Source organism: Carlito syrichta, unplaced genomic scaffold (genome assembly GCF_000164805.1).
Source record: "Carlito syrichta isolate Samal-C Ts95f unplaced genomic scaffold, Tarsius_syrichta-2.0.1 Scaffold305332, whole genome shotgun sequence".
NCBI lineage: Eukaryota > Metazoa > Chordata > Mammalia > Primates > Tarsiidae > Carlito > Carlito syrichta.
In genome coordinates, this window is record NW_007249428.1 from 856112 (window position 1) to 874063 (window position 17952).

Genomic DNA, 17952 nt, shown 5'->3' on the forward strand with positions numbered 1-17952 from the left:
CTCCACCTGCAGCTCCCACTCTCCCTGCTGAGGACTCCATCTGTGTCACTGCATCCACAGCGCCTGCAGAGGCTCCTGAGTATCTTAGTTTGCTCCAGCTGCTGCAACTAAGACCCATGGACGGGTGGCTTATAAACCACAGAACGTATGTCTCACAGTTGGAAGTCTGAGTTTAAGGAGTTACAAGGCCAGATCTGGTGAGGATCCTGTTCTGGACTGCAGGCAGCTGGCTTCCCACTTCATGGGGGCTGAGGGAAAGCTCTCTGGGGTCCCATTTCTAAGGGCCTAATCCCATCCATGAGGGTGCTGCTTTCACGACCAAATTATATCCGCCAAACCCCACCTCCTACCACCACATTGGGGGTAAGGAGTTTTCAACAAACGAATCTGGGGGGACCTAGTGTTCAATCTGTTGTGAGCAATACAAGGGGCTGCTCCACTGCCGGTGTAGGACACAGCTATCCAGACCACTGCTGTCACCCACTCTGAGAACCAGCTGCCCGTTCAGGGTTCTGAGGGTTCCTGTATCTCCCCACTGCCTGGAACCATGAGTGGAACCACAGTGATCCAGTAGAGCACCAGTAAGGGTGGAATTCAGTATGTGCTGGAGCCAGGAGTCATAAAGTCTGTTCCTTCTCTGTGTCCAGCTTTGCTCTAAAGTTATGACCAGGGCTGTGCTGACATCCTTGGTGCTGCTGGGTACACATCTGTGGTCTCACCCACAAGACCTCCTGGCCCACAACTGGGGCCATCTCAAAAGCCCCTAGCACAGGTCAGTTCATCTTATTCCGGGTAGGCACAGACAAAGCAGTTGGAGTTTTCCACAGGATGGGGAGCCCTGAGCACAGATGCTGGGGACAGGCTATGGCCCTACTCACTTGCCAGAGGAACACTCAGATCCTGGGCTTGGCTGAGACTTCTTGTTCACAAAATGCCAAGTGTTGTTTCGTTCAATGAGGTATTATACATAAAACAGCTCCCCCCAAAAGCACAAGAATAGGAGGATGACTAAATAAATGAATGACGTGGGACAGTACTCATTGGATACCAAACAATGTAGGAAATATTAACCAGGTTATCTGAAAAAGGATTCATTTAGTAGCTACACATCATGAATACACACTTGAGCAAAGAAAACGAAGACCCCATTTGTGATCCTCAGTGCCTTGGGTAGGAGGCGATTGTCTACAACCCCTGCCCTGCCACCCCTCCCCACTCCTGCACATCTAGAATCCACCCTCTGTGGCTGAGCTAAGTAGAGGCCAGCAGGCTGACAGACCACAGGTAAAGTTTATTGAATGTGGGGACATTGTCCTTACAATAAATAAAATGGAGGGGTGGAAAGATCAGTACCTTCTGGAGGCAAAGAAACCCCCAAATGAACACAAATCCAGCTCCAGGGTTCCCACACTTCTGGCTCAAGGCAGTCAGTGCTCTTCCCCAGGTGGGGAAAGCAAGGCAGGTGGCTGGTGGCGTACACAAGCCCTGAGGAAGCCTTTACAAGGGCAGAGCCAGCTGGTGACATGCTCAGAAAGGCTCCAGGACACAACAGAGAGCCTGCAGGTATCACTTCCTGGCTCTTCCCTCATCTGGGACCCCACTGCCAATGGGCACTTCTCAGAGACCACGCCCACCAGTCCCTTCCCCCATGGCTCCCCCAGCCCATCTCTTCTTTAGGCCTCCAAATGCACCTCCTGAATGAAGTAGTCACATCTGGTGACCAGCTCTTCCTTGTCCTCCTGTTTGATGGAACTATCGAGTGTGGAGCTGCCTCCCTCAGCATCTTCAAGGAAGTGGGGTCCGGATGACTTTCATGTGCCTGGCCAGGCCCTGGATTCTGCATTATCATGGCTGGGCTTGCAGAGTTTCTGAAAATAGCAGCCAGAGCTGTGACCATGGGCACTAAGTGGCCTCTGATGGCCTGGAGGGCCCCAGGGAGGACAGAGCCTACCACACCCACCATGAAGTTTCCTGGAGCGCTGGGATTTGGGTTTTCCCATACACACTGAGAAAGGCACTGTGCATTCCTGCTGGCGTTCCAAGGACACGCTCCCTCCTCCTGGATCCTCTGAGGGACAAAATGCCCAGAAGTCAGGAAGAGGGGCTGGGAGGGGCAAAGGGACCCTTCCAGAAATGCCTGAGTCACTGGGGGGTCAGGGAATCCCCAGGCCCGCCCTTTGGCCGGCAGATGGTCATAGGGGTGGGGCTGCTGGACAGGGGTGAGAAGAGGGGCCGGAGCGTCCCAGAGAAGGGGGTTTCAGGGAAGGTGAATAGCAATGACCCGTCGGTGGCACTGTAGAATGAGAGGTGTCCCGCCTCATAGTCCAGGAAGATGCCTACACGCCTTGGAGGGTCCCGGAGCGGGGTGAAGGCGCGTTCAGGTGAGGTATAGTAGCTCCCCAGGAAGACCAGGATCCAGAAGCCATTGCCAGCAGACAGCTCGCCCTTCTCCTTGCGGTTGACGTCATCTCTACACACGCCCAGGGCCCAGCTGCTGCGGCCCCCAACCTCTACCTCCCAGTAGTGGCGGCCTGAGGTGAAGCGTTCCTGGCCCAGCACGCAGGGACCAGGGTCAAAGCGCTCTGGGCTGTCGGGTAGGGCCCGCCGCAGGTCCCCCCGCTGCACGCTTCTCCTGTCCTCGGATAAGACCAGCTCCGGGTTGGCAGTGTCTGGGTCCAGGGTCACATCTCCTGTGGAGAGAGGTCTGGGGTCACCCAGGCACAGCAGCCATGCTTGGGCCAACTGCAGAATGCCCCAGGGCCTGCACAGACACCTGTTCGAGGCTCGTCCCCCCTCATGACTGTCTGGCCCCAAGTGGACCACTTACCCCCAACTGGAAAAAAACACTTAACCATTCTAGTGGCAACTCACAACATCCTATAAATTAGGCCACAGTACACCTTCTGATGTCAGGAGGAAACCTGGTTCTTTCCACTTTTGCTCTTTTTCTTGAGTCAGGGTCTCACTCTGCTGCCCAAACTGGGATGTAATGGACAATCACAGCTCACGGCAGCCTGAACACCTGGCTTCAAGCAATCCTCCTGCCTTGGCCTCACAAAGTGCTGGGGAATACAGGCATGTACTGCCACATGCTGCTCTTTCCTTCAATCCCAAGATGGAATCTGAGTTCTGACCCACATTCCACCCTGGGCTTTACTAGGTCCAGCTGCTCCCAGAGCAACACAGAGACTCTCTCTCTCAGGAGTGGGAAATAATGACTGACCCAGCCATGGCCACTCCCAGGCTTCTGGTCCACCTGCCCCTGGGGGCCTGCAAGCAGGTCTGACACACAGGCTCTGGAGATGCTGGCAAGAGCCATAGAGGCACGTCCTTTGGATGACCTTGATGTGGAAATGAATCTGGCCTTTGTCCTCAGTTCCTGGCACAAAGCTGAGATTTGAGTTTCCCACGCACATCAGAAAGGCACTACAAATTCTTCCTAGTGCTCCAAGGACACACTCACTCTTCCTGGGTCCTCCGAGGGGCCAAAACACCAGGAAACCAGAAGGAAGAACCAGGAGGGGTGAAGGGACCTGCATGGGGCTCCTAAACCCTCGGGACTTTCTGGGTGATGGGAGAGTCTTGTGTTCTCCATAAGGAGCTGCTGAGGTGACTGTGGCGACCCTCGACAGCCCAGCATAGCCGGTCTCCAGGAGAACCACGTGATCAGAGGGAGGGAACCTCAGAGGGAAGAGGGCCAAGGTGAACCCAGTCTCTCATACCCAGCTTTAATCAGCCATGCTGTGTACAGTGCCTCCATAACCCCACACCTCCAGGGCTTGGGGACTTCCCGGGCTGGTGTGCATGTGAAGGACTGTACCCTGAGAGGGCAGGATGCCCCTCCCCTCCCCCACACAGTCAGGTGTGTCCCTCCACATGGCTGTTCCGAGTTGTATCCTTTGCAATAATAGCAGGAACAGTATGGAGAGTGCCTTCCTGAGTTGAGCCATCCCAGCAACGATCAGGTCTGAGGGAAGGCCTGTGGGAATTCCACTTATAGCTGGTGAGACAGAGCACCTGACTGGCCTCTGCAGGGAGCATCCTGTGGATGGAGCCCTTAATCTATGGGATCTGCACTAACTCTCAATAGTTGGCGCCAAAACTGAATGGAGCTGTCAGCTGGAGAACGCTTGGTGTGGAGACACCCCCTGAAGGATGTCAGGAGCATGAGCAGGGGATACTTCCAGTGGCCACCGTCCAACTCTGTAGGGCCTCTCCAGGGCGTTCCCCCTACCTGGGGCCTCCACACCCACCTCGAAACTTCCGTAGGGTCTCCACCAGCCCCGGGACCCTGCACACAGTCCTCAGCTCCATGGGTACCACTTCCGGTGGCTGCAGCTTCACATCCTGAACCCTGGAGGGGACAGCCCAGGTGTCACCCCCACAGCTGTCTGCCAGGACCCCATACCCAGCCTGCCCTGGGAGAGGCCAAGGACTCATACCTGCGCAGGGCATCCTTGATGTCCTGTGGTGAGGAAAGAAACAACATGCTCAGTGTCAAGGCCAGTCACTGGGTCCTGGGGCCCCTCCCCGCACCCCTCCTGGCTCTTTGAGCCTCAGGCAGCAAACATACACACAGGTGCAGTGCAGTCAGACACAGAATGCTGACAGGCTTATGGCACATGTGCCCAGAGACACTTGACTGACCGCAGCCCAGTCCTGCAGACCAAACTCTACTTTCTTAAGCATGGAAGACACAGGGCATTGGGTCGCCAGCTCACTCATCCAGAGCCTGGGCATCCCAGTGCCAAAGACAGGCCAGGTGCGCGCCCTGGCCTCCAGAGAGGGGCAGTGCTGTGTGAGGGTGCTCTACTTCCACAGGAACCCGGCCTTGCTGCCCCCTAGTCAGTCTTCCACCTGGCCATCCTCCTTCTCAGGCCTCACTGCCTGATGAGGACAGTCTTAGTGTTCCATGCCAAATTGTGCTCCCATCTCCCCAAATCCACCTGTTGAAGCCTGAACCCCCCAGGACCTCAGAATGTGGCTGTGGGCACAGGCCCGTGGGCTGCTCTCCTGCGTACCATGTGGGCAAACCCACCCCACGGCGCAGGCAAGGCAGCTCTGGGCACTCCTGCAGCCTCCAGCCGAGCCTAGCACTGGCAGAGGCAGGTGAGACTGGGGAGACTGGCAGAGGCAGGGGCAGGTGGGGGCAACAGGCAGGCCACCTAGGGCCGAAATGCAGGCAGGACCTCTGAGATTGTCCACCCTCCCACCCACATGCATGTCTCAGCCAAGACCTGATATCACGTCTGCATGCAGACTCTATGGGGCCCATTTCCAGGTCAGTCTTTCCCTTTCTGGAGCCTTCCTAGCTCTCAACACCACCCTCTCTGAGGACTCCTCTTCGGTCTCCAGGACACCCCCCCACATTGACCATAGGGAACCCCTCCACAACCTCATCCTTCCTCCAGTCGCTTGCCGAGTGTCCTTCGTGTTTCCCAGGCTCAAAACTGGTTGATGTGCATGTAAGAGACTGACAGCACATCACAGGGACAGAGAGTGACTTGGGAGAGGCGAGAGAAGAATGAGCAGTCACCTATTGGGCACCCGTGCATGGCCAAGTGATGGCTATACGGGAAGCCCAGCCATCACCACTGCACTTGCACCCCCTAAATCTATATAAGTAATAGTAATTAACAACGAAAAGAGCTTACGATGTAAACCAAAAACAATTGCTGATGGCCAAAAAGGGAAGCCCAGTCCCAGGACAGCACCAGAAATCTGCTGACATGTCTCCTGGCTCCGGAGGCTGGTGGCTGTTACCTCCAGTGGGAAGTCCAGCCATACTTGAAGCTGCTGGCTGTCCTGGCCTGGCACTCCCATCCCAGCGGTGGTCTCGTTTGGTCATAGATGGCCTCCCTCCTGCATGAGAGCCATAGCCGCTGGGGGGCTTGTGTCCATTTACACCCTGTGTCCATAAAGTGACAGGCACTGAACAGTTCCCTCGGGAACTGTGGGACAAGAAGTCTAACCGAACTCTGAGGAAAGATGACAGCGGGTACCCCCTGCCCACACGAAGCTTCTCAGCACAGTAATCCCTTCAGGCCTCGTCAATACCCTCTGGACAAGTGAGGAGACTGAAACACGGAGCCCACAGCAGGGCAGGCTGACTCCAGAGCCAGATGCTATCCTCTTCAGGGTCACCTGACCTGCCCCTAGGTCAGAGGGCTGGGGCATCCTGCCTGCAGGCTCTCGTTCTGGGCACCAGAGAAGAGTCAGCTCTGGGGGACTGAAGCCCACACTTAGGGAACCACTTTCCCAGGAGGTAGAGGAGAAGAAGCTGAGAGCACCTCATGACAGATGCTCAGAGTGCCTGAGGGCAAGACAGGATGAAGAGTGAGGACTTCCTGTGGGGATAGAAGGGGCTGGGTGAGAGTCCTATAGTAAACCTTGCAGCGGTCCAGGCAAGGACAAGTGAGCCAGAGGCAGTCAGGAGGGGGGCGCAGCAGGTATTCCCAGAGCCAAACACCTGTATGTCCATCCCCCAAGGCTGGGCACACGTCCACTCTCTTGCTGCGTGGACAGGGAGCAGCAGCCCTGGGAAGCCCAGACAATGGGACCATGAACAAGGGGACCTTACAGAAGCACTTACAGACTCCAACCAGCACTCTGGAATGCTGAGGTGGGAGGATGGCTTGAGCTCAGGAGTTTGAGACCAGCCTGGGCAACAATGCAAGACCGTTCCTCTCCAAAAAAATAGATTAGCCAGGTGTGGGAAGGGTCACTTGAGCCCAGATCAAGACTGTAGTGAGCCTTGATTGTGCTACCACACTACAGCCTGGGCGACAGAGCAAGACCGTCGCTACAAAACAAAAAAATTAAAAACAAAGAATTGCCATCTCCTGGGGTCTATGCTAGAAGACCAACTTTCCTTTCTTGGCCGTGGGTCTGGGGCGGTGAAGCAGCTGGGCCCTGTCCTAGCACCTGGGTCCAGCCACAGGCATCTGAGCCTCACAGCCCGCTCCCGGCTTCCCGTTTCTCCCTAGCCCTGTGCCCACTCACCTGCAGCAGTCCCAGCGCGGGCAGCTGGCAGCGGCCCTCCAGCTCGGCGATAAGCTCTGCCAGGCGCGCACTCTGCTGGCCCAGGCGAGCTGCGCCCTCGCGCAGCCGGGGAAGCACCTCCAGTTCTTCCTCCTCCAGCCTCCGCAGCAGCCGTCGCTCCTCTTCCGCCAGCAGGCGGCGCAAGCGCTCGAACTCACCCCGCACATTCTGCCGTTGGCTTTCCACCATCTTCTGCAGGGACAGGGCGTGCTGGCGGACCGAATCCTAGATCCGGGTCCTCCCCACCTCCACATCCACCCCTGGGGCTGGCTGGACTCCACAGTCCCCACCCACTCCCTCCCCACTTCCACCCCTGGGGTTGGCCGGGTGACGGCTGACATGTCTCCGTCTCCAGAGGCTGGTGGGCGTCATCTCCCGTGGCAAGCCCAGCCAAAACTTACCACCCAGTTTCTCCTAACCTTTAAATTCATCCCTCTGACCGTCCCTCCGACCGTCCAGACTCCAAATCCACAACCCAGAGCTACACAATCCCTACATCCACCCCTGGGCTGCCACCCAAACATCCTGAGACACCAGGATGGGCACTGGGGCTATAGAAACCCCCACAGAATTCCCTCACTCCTTGGCCCGAGTTTTAGACGCCTGAGGCTGAGCAGGACAGGCACATACAGGAAGGACTAGCCCCTCTCTGTCCACATAGGCCTGGCCTTGGCTGGACCAGCCTCCCTGGGGCCTTCACCCACCCCCTGGCACCTGCCTGCCACAGGGCACAGGTCTCATCTGCCTGGGCCTGGAACAGCAGGGCATCCTCCATCTGCTTCCGCAGGTGCTCCAGGGACTTCTCGAGCCTTGCCTGGGGACAGAGACCAGCAGAGCCATGACAACTGCCCAACCTGGGCCTCCCATGGGCTATCCCCACCACAGAAGTCTGCCCTTTCCACCTGACCTCTTGCCCAAGGTCCTCCTACGAGAGGACAGGACAGACCAAAACCTCCCTGGGAATCCTCATTGTGGAGGCAGCATCCCTCTTGCCAAGACTGACACTGGTCCATCCCCATATCCATCAACCATCCCACCAAGATTTTTCCTTTTTCTCATGGGGTCAACTTCCTACTTCTCAGCCCCATTGCCCAACCCTGGCCTTCCCACCTTTCTAAAGCCACCACAGGGGCTTTCACCTGACTGCTCTACATAGCCAGGCTCAAGTCATAGTGACTGTCCCAATAGGCGGGCCAAACTCTTCTCTCCTCAGGACAGTCCCCCCTCTTTCAGCCTTCGGCTCACAAGCCTGGGCCAAGCTGATGGGTGGTCTCAATGTGCGTCCCCCAATTCTTAGGTTGAAATCTCTCTCAGCTACAAGGTGATGGCATTAGGAGGTGGGGACCCCATGATGGACTTATTTCCTTTTTAAAAATTATTTTTAGAGATAGGTTCTTGCTGTCACCCAGGATGGAGTGCAATGGCATGAGTATAGCTCACTGCAGCCTCTACCTTCTGTGCTTAGGCGACTCTCTCACCTTGCCCTCCTGAGTACCTGGGATGATAGATACACAACACCACACTTGGATCAGTACCCTTATAAAAGGGACTCCATGTGAGGATGTAGAGAAGGCATTGTTTATGAACCAGGAAGTGGCTGTCACCAGACACCAGATCTGCCACACCTTGACCTTAGACTTCTGTCTTCACAGCCTGGACCAGTGAGCTTCTGTCACTCACAAGCTGCCAGGCAATGGCACTATGTCAGCCCGCATGGACCAGGACACCAACTTCCCTAGGTCATTTCCCCAGGCCCTTGGCGTCTTGTGTATTTTCACCTTCACCAGCTGATAGGGATGGAGTGGTAAGGGTGGGACTGCAGTCTGCTTTTCCCAAATTGTGGGCCAGGAACATGAGGGATCTCATCACCAGTCGACCACAGTGTGGGTCAGGGTTGCCCTCACCTGGCTCCTCTGAGGGTCTGCTTATTCAACCTGATCCCACACACTGGTCAGCCACAAGCCTGTGTGGCCACACCCCTGGGCTCCTCTGACCACTCTGAAGCTAGCTGTCACCTCCACTGTGTTCTAGAAAAGAAACAAGGCACCGGGAAATTCTACAATTGTCCAGGGGGTGGGTAAACCCAGCTGCCCAACTCCAGGTGCCCTCTGTGGCTTTCAGCCTGGCTTTCAAATGGAGCAGAGCACACTGGCCAGCGCACCGAGGGCGCCAAGGACATATCCAGTGTGTAGTCCTGCTTGGGCTCAGCTCTCGTGGGTTGGATCCCCAGGGCAGGGTCCCTGTCCCCAGGCCTCCTCGCTGCTGCTGCCTCCTCTAGAAAACTCAGGCCTGGCCCCTTGTGACCCCACCTCAAATACCCTTGGCCCACTACCTCACGACATCTTTTTCTGTGCCTCAGTTTCTCCAAAACATTTTTTCAGTCAACATGGATCACAAACAGCATTTATGGGTCAGAATAGGCCACAAAGCACCAGGAGACGTCTAGTGCAGCAAAGCCTTGCATCTGATTTCCTGTGTCTCAGGATGGGTCAGAATGAAACTGTCACACCTCAGTGTGGTCAGAAGCTGGATGCCAGCCTTGGTACAGGCCTGAGTTCACCTTCACCTCCCCATCCCTCTCGTCCTCCAGCAAGCTCCCCTTGCCTCCCCCCTTCTCCTGTGGTGCTACCTCCCAAGTGGTCTTGTGGAGACCTCCTGCTCAGCAGCTGGGGCAGCCCCACCTGGGCCAGTTCATCCATGACCCCAGATTAGGGACAAGTGAGCAGTGAATAGACTGAACTCTCTGGACCACTGGGGGCAGGAAGAAACAGTTTGTTGGTTCATAAACAAAAAGGACATGACTCTAGCATGGGGCACCACCTCCTGACACAAAGCAGGCCCCGAAGTCATAAGGGGAGCAGGTGGTGCATCCTCAAATGCCGCCCCCCCCGGGTCCCAAGCAGGATCTTTTGAGCTGAAGGTAGTTCAGTACTCAGGATGTAGAAGCACTGTCCTCCTCCTTCTGTCTAGAGCAGAGCAGCAGCTCCAATGAGAAAGGTGCCCCTGACCAGGGGGAGAGCTCTCATCACTTCAGGCAGACCTGTGACAACTGTCCTCCAATTCGTCTCCCCCATATGTCCTGGTCACTTCTTCACAATGGATTGGCCTAAAGCCCAACCTCTTTTCCTTCATCTAGTCACTTCACAGTGTACGGACCTTTCTTAAAATGGCACCTACAGAAGCCTCAGAGTCTAGGGGCTTTTTTGTTTTTTTTTTGTGAAGTCCTTTTCTCCTGTTGATTTGTCTCTTGGCAGTTTAATCTGCAGCCCCTAGCCCCTGAAAATAACAGGGTAGAGGAAAAGACTTTGCTCCCTGTGATATAAAGCATGAGGTTATGCTGGAGACTCTACCAGGGCAGGTCTGGAGAGCTCCATGCACATCCTGTAACTTGCCAGGCTGATGCGTTTGCGGTGTGGATGCTTCTGTATGCACAAAGCAAGAAAAAGCCACAGGCTGTGTCTGGACAAGCCCATGACGTGGCTCCCAATCTGCTTCCTGTGGGGGTGTGGGTCAGACCCACTTGGAGCCCCAGAAGTCTGTTCTATGATGGGAGCCGATTCTCACATGGGCTCAAATGCTCATCCCACCCATTCCTCAGCCACATGCACAACTGACCATGACACAACTGAAACAGCTACAGGTTGCTGCCACCTAGTCAAGGCCTCAGCCTTCTGAACACTGACAGCGGTCAGTGAGGAAAGGGGTAGCGGGAGGGAGGCCAGGCCGGGTGGGCATGTGCTGAGGCCCTCAGCATGGGTTTCATGCAGCAAGACAAGGGACAGGGGGTGGAATGAGCCCTGGCGTGTCACATGGGAAAGGCGGCCTCCAGCCTCCACCCAGAAATCCCAGGCAGCCCTGAAGGCAGGTTAGGAAGGCAATGACTCTGCACCCCCATCCTTCCTAGCGAGCCTTCCCCAGGACTTAAGTACTGGCCCACCACACACCTCCCTGCCCACACCCTTCCATGGCTCACAGTCCCCACAGGACCTCGGGTCCTCACTCCACTTTCCTGATCTGGACTTCCTCCTAGACAGTGGGTTGCCACATCTGCCCTGCTCTCGCCCCAGACCTTCACCTCTCATCCTCCACCCATGGGAGGCACGCTTGCCCACCCCTCGCAAATCCCCAGGCAGGAACCCCATAGATGCACATAATCCAAGCTCCACAAGGGGCCTGATGGAGTCAGGCCCTGTCCTGAGCCCTCCAGTGACCCTGCGCGCTATGCCCCCCACAGGCCTGGGGCGGGCTGCACCTGAGCTCCTGTCCTGGCCTGAGACAGACTAAGCCCCGAGCCAAACTTCCAGCCCCCCCCCCACGCACCCTTCCCCGTCCAAGCCAGGAACAGGCTGCATCCCAAGCGCTCCCCGAGCCTAAGCCCGAGGTACGCTCCACTCCGAACTCCTTCGCCCCCTGGAGACCCTTCGCCCCGCCTCCTGCGCAGCTGCACCCAACCCCCCGTTCCTCTCCTTACGCCAGAGATAGGCTCCTCCCCGAGCTCCTCAGTCCCCAAGGGCCTTCGCCCCGCCCCCCGGCCCGGGCCCAACTGCGCCCCAACCCTGGCTCCGGGACAGCCCTGCACGTCCCGCCAGGCGCACCTTCAGGTCGTCGGCCGCGTCCTGCAGCGGCCGCACGCGGTGCGCCCAGTGCTCCCCAGAGCGCTCGCAGGCGGCGCACAGAAGGCGCAGCTCGTCCCCGCAGAAGGCGGCCAACGGCTCGCGGTGCACCGCGCACACGCCCTGCGGGACAGGAGACGGCGGGTGCAGGCGGCGCGCCATCTCGGCCATCTTGGCCAGCGGGCGGTTGGGCCGCAGGTTCCGCTGCGGGGACAGTTCGCGGCACTCGGGGCAGGCGTACGGGCCCTCGGGCTGGCCCCAGCAGCGCCGGATGCACTCGCGGCAGAAGTTGTGGCCGCAGTCAGTCATCACCGGGTCCGTGAAGTAGTCCAGACAAATGGCGCAGGTGGCCTCCTCCTGCAGGTTGGTGGACAGGTCGGGGGCGGCCATGGCGGGTCGGGCGGGGAGGGCAGCACTGTCTGCGGGCGGTTTCGCCGCCGCCGAAAGTGGGGGCGTGCGGGGACGCGGGGTTGCAGAAATTCCGAAGACACGAGGCCCAGAGTTCTGAGGTGCCGGGACTTCTGGGACGCAAGGCTCAGGGCTCGGAGAATCCGGAGTGCAGGACTCCCGGGTCGGCGGCGCTAGACTCGTGAGCTCCGGCCCTCTGGGACTCGGCTCGGGACACGGACAGGAAGCGGCGCCGAGGCGGAAGCAGGAAGCGACTGGGTTTTTTTTTTTTTTTTTTTGGAACAACCCGCTTTGCCTCCGATTGGCCGCGGTGTATCACACGGCCCACGGGTTCACCCGCGGACCTGGCGTGCCCGTCGCTGCTCGCGCACTGCTGGCTCGGGGTCGCGCAATTCGGTCTCTACTAGGTCCTGGGAAAGGAAAGGCTCAGGGGGCGGGGCTGGGGGAGGGACTGAGAACCGAGGGCGGGGGTCAGAAGGATGTTGCTCAGGGGGCGGGGCGCATGAGAAAGGAGGGTGCAGGGGGCAGAGCTCAGGAGGGAATGTGGCGCAGGGGCGCGCATCGAGGGAAGGTGCTCAGGGGGCGGGGCTCAAGTGGGATGTGGCGCGAAGTGTTGCTCAGGGGGCGGGGAACAGAGAAGCCACGGGGCTCAGGGGCTGGTGCCCGGGAGGGAAGAGCGGAGGGGGTGGAGCGAAGGGGAGACACCACGAGAACGAAGGGAACCTGAAGCCAGGGGCATGGAGCCCCAATTCCCCGGTGCGTCCACACCCTCCTGGTCCTCACCCATGTGCCTCAGGGCGGATATCCTCCAATAGGCCAGCCTGGCACACCCACCCAGGCAGGCCAAGGTCAGAATGACTGGAGCTGGGTTCTCAAGCAGGACTAGATCTCTCCATTGCTGCACACTGCTCCAGGTTCTCTCTGGTAGGCGACTCTGGCCTGTGGGGTGGGGGTACTTGGACTCCAGAATCCTGGGTGCTAATGGCTGTTACAGGCTGTTTATGTGCCTGACCCTGCAGGGGTGGGACTTGCTCAGAAAAGGGAAGAGTGCTGCAGGAAGAAGAAAGGAGACCTCAATTGATCCTTATCTCTTTTGCATGTTGCCATTGTGTGTCAATTTTGGGGGGTGATGGGGTTTGGGTGGGCAACTCTGAAGCTTTTTAGGGGTTCAGGCCTTCCCATTTCCCCTGGTGAGGGACTCAACAGCTGGAGGAGGGATGCACAGGACATTTTCGTGGGACGCCTGGAACCATATTTCATATAAACCTGCAGAGTCAATGGCATTCCAAGGTGGGGTAGGGATGGGCACGGCTTAAGAAAACCTGACCACACTGTGTCTGGTATGCAGGTATGTATTTAGAAATTACCCAGCACAGGGGCCATTGAAGTTTCCTTGAAGAAGCAGCTGTCAACATAGCTTCTGAGTGTTTGCTGGCTTTAATCGCTCTTATATTAAACTTCGAGACCCACTCTGGATGGCCTGTGCTGTCAGTGTGACCCAAGAAGCCTGGTGGAAGAACCTCCCTTCTGCAGACATTAGGAGGGCCAGCACCCCCACCTGTGTCTCTATCCCTTCACCCACATGGTTACTGTGGAGGTGACCATCTGGCCTGACTTGGGAGCCCCCAGGCAGAAGAAAGGCTGCAGGGGGCCCAGGAAGGTGGCCTGGGAGTAGGTGTGCAGGTGAGACCCATCGTTTACACTGTAGAAGGATACCTCGCCTGCCTCAAAATCCAGGAAGATGCCCACATGGCTGGGCGGCTCAGTCAGTGTGACTGGGGTGGGGACAGACATCACAGGCAGGTACTTGGTTCCCTTGGACAGTTGTACCACCCAGAAGCCATTTTCAGGGGACTTGGGGACGCGGTCCTTCCGGCTCACAGTGTCCCTGCACACACCCAGGGCCCATAGTGCATCCCCAGTGAGGTTCATGCCCACCTCCCAGTAGTGCCTCCCTGAGGAGAAGGTTGTTTGGCCCACAGCACAGGGGTAGGCCACAAATCTGTCCTTGTTATGGAATGCGCTGTCCTCCGGTGGGGAACTGAGGTAGTGCCTCTGGCGGCTGTCGTACAGCAGTAGGTAGGGGTATGCGGAGTTGGGGTCAGGTACCACGTCCTCTGCAGATAGGCCAGGGCACAGGGAGGTGTAGGGGCTGCTCAGGGTCAAGGCTGGGAGGGCCAGAGCTGCGGGTGACTGAGGCCAAATCAATATGGTCCCCAAGCTCCCAGAGGGCTCCCCTGCACTGAGCCCAGCTATGAATCTGGGTTACCTGAGGCCTCCCAACTGTTTGTGGGTATTGGTGGTGAAGAGGAAACAGGCCCAGGGGAGGGGCTGTGTGAGAGATTAACGAGCTGTATCCCACCAATAGATGCATCAGCAAAGCTACCTTTCAAGGGCACAGAGTGGACGTCCAATAGAAACCTAGTATCAAGCAGTCCATCCTGAGACTCTCCCACATTGGTGGCCATGCCCCACCATGTGGCTTCTGGAGCTAGGGGTGGGGTGGGATGGTGCTGAGAGAATCTGGGGTGAGGGTCCCGCCCTGGGCCCCACTCACCTTGAAAGCCTTTGAGTACCTCTATCTGCCCAGGCACCCTGCACACCGTCCTGAGTTCTGTGGGAGGGGTGGCCTCTGGGTGTTGCACACGAAGGCTGTTCTTCCTCCAGAGGACACAGTTTCATGGTCCCCTCTGGCCCCACACAGAGCCCCCATCACCTGCTGCCCTCTCCAGGTCAGAGGACCACGTACCTGCCCAGGGAGTCCTTCATGTCCTGTAGAAGACAGGAGGGAGGGCGGGGATGGGCCAAGTTCTGGGCTTCCCTCACCTGCCCCATCATGGTGGTGCTCTCAGTGCTGCCTCCTTGTCCTCTCCCAAGGCACTTCCTTCCCAGGACATGAGCTCCCTCCTCCCAGGTGGCTCCCAGCCTCACCTGCCTGGAGTCCCATCCCCACTTGACCCCCTTACACAGAGCCTAAGCCTGGACCACACTCTCAGTCTGTGGTCAGGTGTGACTGATCAGAGACTGGTAAGATGGGGGCAGGGCTGAAGGGCACTTCTGCTCCCTGCCAGGCAGGTGAGCAGTTCATACAGATTGGCCTCTCCCATCTCACATGGGTGCAACCCACCTTGGTTACCAGAGCTGTGATGTGGAGAAACAGGCATGAGTGCAGTTGGGCGAAGTTGGAGGTGGGGATGGGGGTGGGGGACCACTGCCTGAGGATTTTTGTAACCTCTTTGGGACCCTACAGTTCCCAAGGAAGACCAGAGAGGCTCTGCTGTTGACCTCTCTGACCTTTAAGCCACAGGACATGTCTGTTTTCCAACGGCCATGTCTCTAGTTTCTGGCTATCATCCTAACTTGTCATGGGGATCTCATGCAGATGACTCACTCAGGCCCTGTTCACCAGGGCACTGTCCACCCATCAACAAGCATCAAGGACCAAATGGGGCTCTTTCCTTCAGCGGGTTAGGAAACCAACATAGTGAGTTGTGAACAGAGGGCTTTTAAAATTTTGTTTAGAGACAGGGTCTTGCTCTGTGGCCCAGGCTGGAGTGTAGTAGTCTGATCATAGTTCACTGCAGACTTGACCTCCTGGGCTCAAGGGCTCTTCTTGCCTTGGCCTCCCAAGGTGCTGGGACTACAGGCATGAGCTACTGCACCTAACCTAAAAGGTTGCTTTTTAACTGAAAATAAACTGTTACCCCAAATTAGGGAGACTAGTGAATCTATCCAGGACAAAACTCCTGGGGTGGCAGGACAACGGGCATAGACTAGGGTGCATCCCACACAGGAAACTTGCTTCGGTTGTGTGAATGTGCCGTGTGTGTGTATGATGTAGGGTGAGACACGTTTTTTTTCAAATTTCAATCGCTCCCTTGACTTCAGTGAGCCTGTAATCCACACATTGGCCCACATTTTCCCCCTCCAAGGCCACGCTTGCTGGCCCATTCCTGATAGGCCAGCTGCACCATCTCCTCACTGCCATTGTGATCAGGGGCCACTGTGGGACTCGTTCTTGCCACAAATACATCTCTGGGCCCACAGGAGTGGGTGTGCCTCCCACACCATGATGGTGCAACCCTGTCCCAAATCCCTACCTGGGTGTCAAGCACTCTGGGACACCTCCATGGACTTGAAAGTGATGGAGAACACAGTCTCTTGGGCTTTAGCCTGTTTGGGCTGACTATGTCCCCCTAAGTCCGAATGTGAAACCCTAATCCTTAGGACCTCAAAGTGTGACTGTTTGGAGATGGGTGTTTAAAGAGAGAATCAGGGTTAAGTGAGGTCACTGGGGTGGCCCTAATCCAGTCTGATTGGTGTCTTTATAAGAAGGGATGAAGACACAGACACACACAGAGGAACGCCATGTGAGGACACAGGGAAGAGATGGCATCTGCATGCCCAGGAAAGAGGTCTAGGCAGGAGCAAGCCCTGTACACCATGAACTTGGACCCCAGCCTCCAGGACAGAAAGATCAACATCTGTGGTTTAAGCTGACTGGTGTGCTGGACTTTGTTATGGCAGCTGGAGCTGAGACAGAGCCTTCCCTGTTTGCCTGCACCTATTCCCCAAGTCCATCCCCCTTGAATACCTTGCCTGAGCTCATACCTTCAGGCCATGACAATGTAAACAGGTTTATTTCCAGAGGACCTGCCAGCCCCACCTGCTCCATCTGCAGGACCCCCCGTCCGCCCCATCTGTGGGCCCCCTCACCCACCCCATCTGTGGGTCCCTTACCTTCCCCACCCACCCCATTTGTAGGGCCCCTCACCTGCAGCATGTGTAGGGGCTCCTGCTGGCTCTGGTCCTCCAGCTGCAACAGCAGCCTCTTCAGTGCATGGCTCTGCTGCTCCATTGAAGCCTTACTTTCCTGAAGCTGAGTGGTCGTCTCCTTCTCTTCCTCCTTCAGGGCCTGGAGGAGCCTCTGTTCTTCCTCCATCAGGAAGAGGGTCGTCTTCTCAAACTCCACTACAATGCGCTCTCTCCGCTTCTGTACCTTGTCCTGCAGTAGGGGGCATCCCAGTGTGGTGAGCCAGCAGCTGTGCCCAGGGACACAGGCAACCCACGGAAAATCAGCAACCCCCGGCAGGGTTCAGAGGATTAGTTGGGGGCCTGGGGCTTCGACAGAGTGTCTGTCCTGCCACTGTGGGGTAACCCTCTGAGCCCCAACAGCAACTTCACATATCCCAACACCTATGCACCCTTGCTGAGAAGGGGTTCAGAATGTCTCTTCAGGAATATGCCTCCCGGGCACGTTAAACAGAACATCTGGGCTGCCACTGGTTTGGACTGGGCTCTTGTGCTAGCCCCCACTGCCCAGAGTGGAGTCACTGGTGCTAAGTGCCACTTAACCAAACTAAACTTTGAAATGGACATGTTGTTAAAAATAAACAAACAAACAAAAAAGCCTGGGGGATTAATAGTATAAAGAAAATAAAAAATCTCAGGGTCCCAAAACTCCTTTCTCCTAGGAAAGGTTCAGCCTGGAGGCAGAGGCACAGAACACCCTCTCTGTGAATGAATGGCTGTCCTAGCATTGGGCTCTGCCAGGCCCCGCAGAGAGGCAGCAGGACCCAGACATCTGGGATCCCACAGAACATTCGTAAGTTCTTTGCTGGCCTCCCTAAACAAGGACATGCCAGTCATGACTTTGGTCTGTGATCCAGGTCTAGCTCCTAACTCTAGTCTATTGACTTCATGCTGACAATGCAATGGCAAGCTTCTTCCCAGGGCAGAGCAGAGACAGGATGAGATTCATCATTCCATGCACTGAGAAGGATGCATAGTGGACTCCTTTGTTGGGAGCCAGCCTTGGAGGCCCGCCTGATTGACAAAGTCCAGGTGCGCTGAGGACCCCCGGTCGCAAAGCGAGTCCGGGCAGCTGAGG

The 17952-nt window shown here is 56.9% G+C and overlaps 2 protein-coding genes across 3 annotated transcripts in view; both read right to left on the reverse strand.

Moving 5' to 3' along the window:
* Positions 1–1271: 1271 nt before the first annotated feature.
* Positions 1272–12119, reverse strand: TRIM11 (tripartite motif containing 11). 2 transcript variants are annotated; one of them, XM_008061604.1, is made up of 6 exons: positions 11637–12044; positions 7760–7855; positions 7003–7233; positions 4443–4465; positions 4254–4354; positions 1272–2690 (listed from the first exon to the last, which is right to left on the reverse strand). In XM_008061604.1, exons 1-6 carry the CDS (start codon positions 12042–12044, stop codon positions 2143–2145), a joined length of 1407 nt encoding a protein of 468 aa, XP_008059795.1. In that variant the 3' UTR covers positions 1272–2142. The 2 variants fall into 2 exon arrangements, with proteins under 2 accessions (XP_008059795.1, XP_021569883.1); XM_021714208.1 differs by lacking the exon at positions 7003–7233 and having other exon boundaries at positions 11637–12119.
* Positions 12120–13628: 1509 nt separating this feature from the next.
* The window catches only part of TRIM17 (tripartite motif containing 17), an 8613-nt gene continuing 4289 nt past the window's right edge, over positions 13629–17952 (reverse strand). Inside the window, exons 3-6 of the mRNA XM_008061603.2 lie at positions 16837–17067; positions 14812–14834; positions 14620–14723; positions 13629–14179 (exon numbers count right to left, since the gene is read on the reverse strand). Of these exons, the coding sequence (XP_008059794.1) occupies positions 13629–14179; positions 14620–14723; positions 14812–14834; positions 16837–17067 (909 nt within the window). The remainder of the gene's footprint in view (positions 14180–14619; positions 14724–14811; positions 14835–16836; positions 17068–17952) is intronic.

Coding starts and splice junctions, on each gene's coding strand:
- TRIM11 (XM_008061604.1), bottom strand. CDS start 12,044: ATGGCCGCCCCCGACCTGTCCACCAACCTGCAGGAGGAGGCCACCTGC. Junction 4,466..7,002: donor CCGCGCTGGGACTGCTGCAG/GTGAGTGGGCAC, acceptor TCCTCACCACAG/GACATCAAGGATGCCCTGCG. Junction 4,355..4,442: donor ATCAAGGATGCCCTGCGCAG/GTATGAGTCCTT, acceptor TGTCCCCTCCAG/GGTTCAGGATGTGAAGCTGC.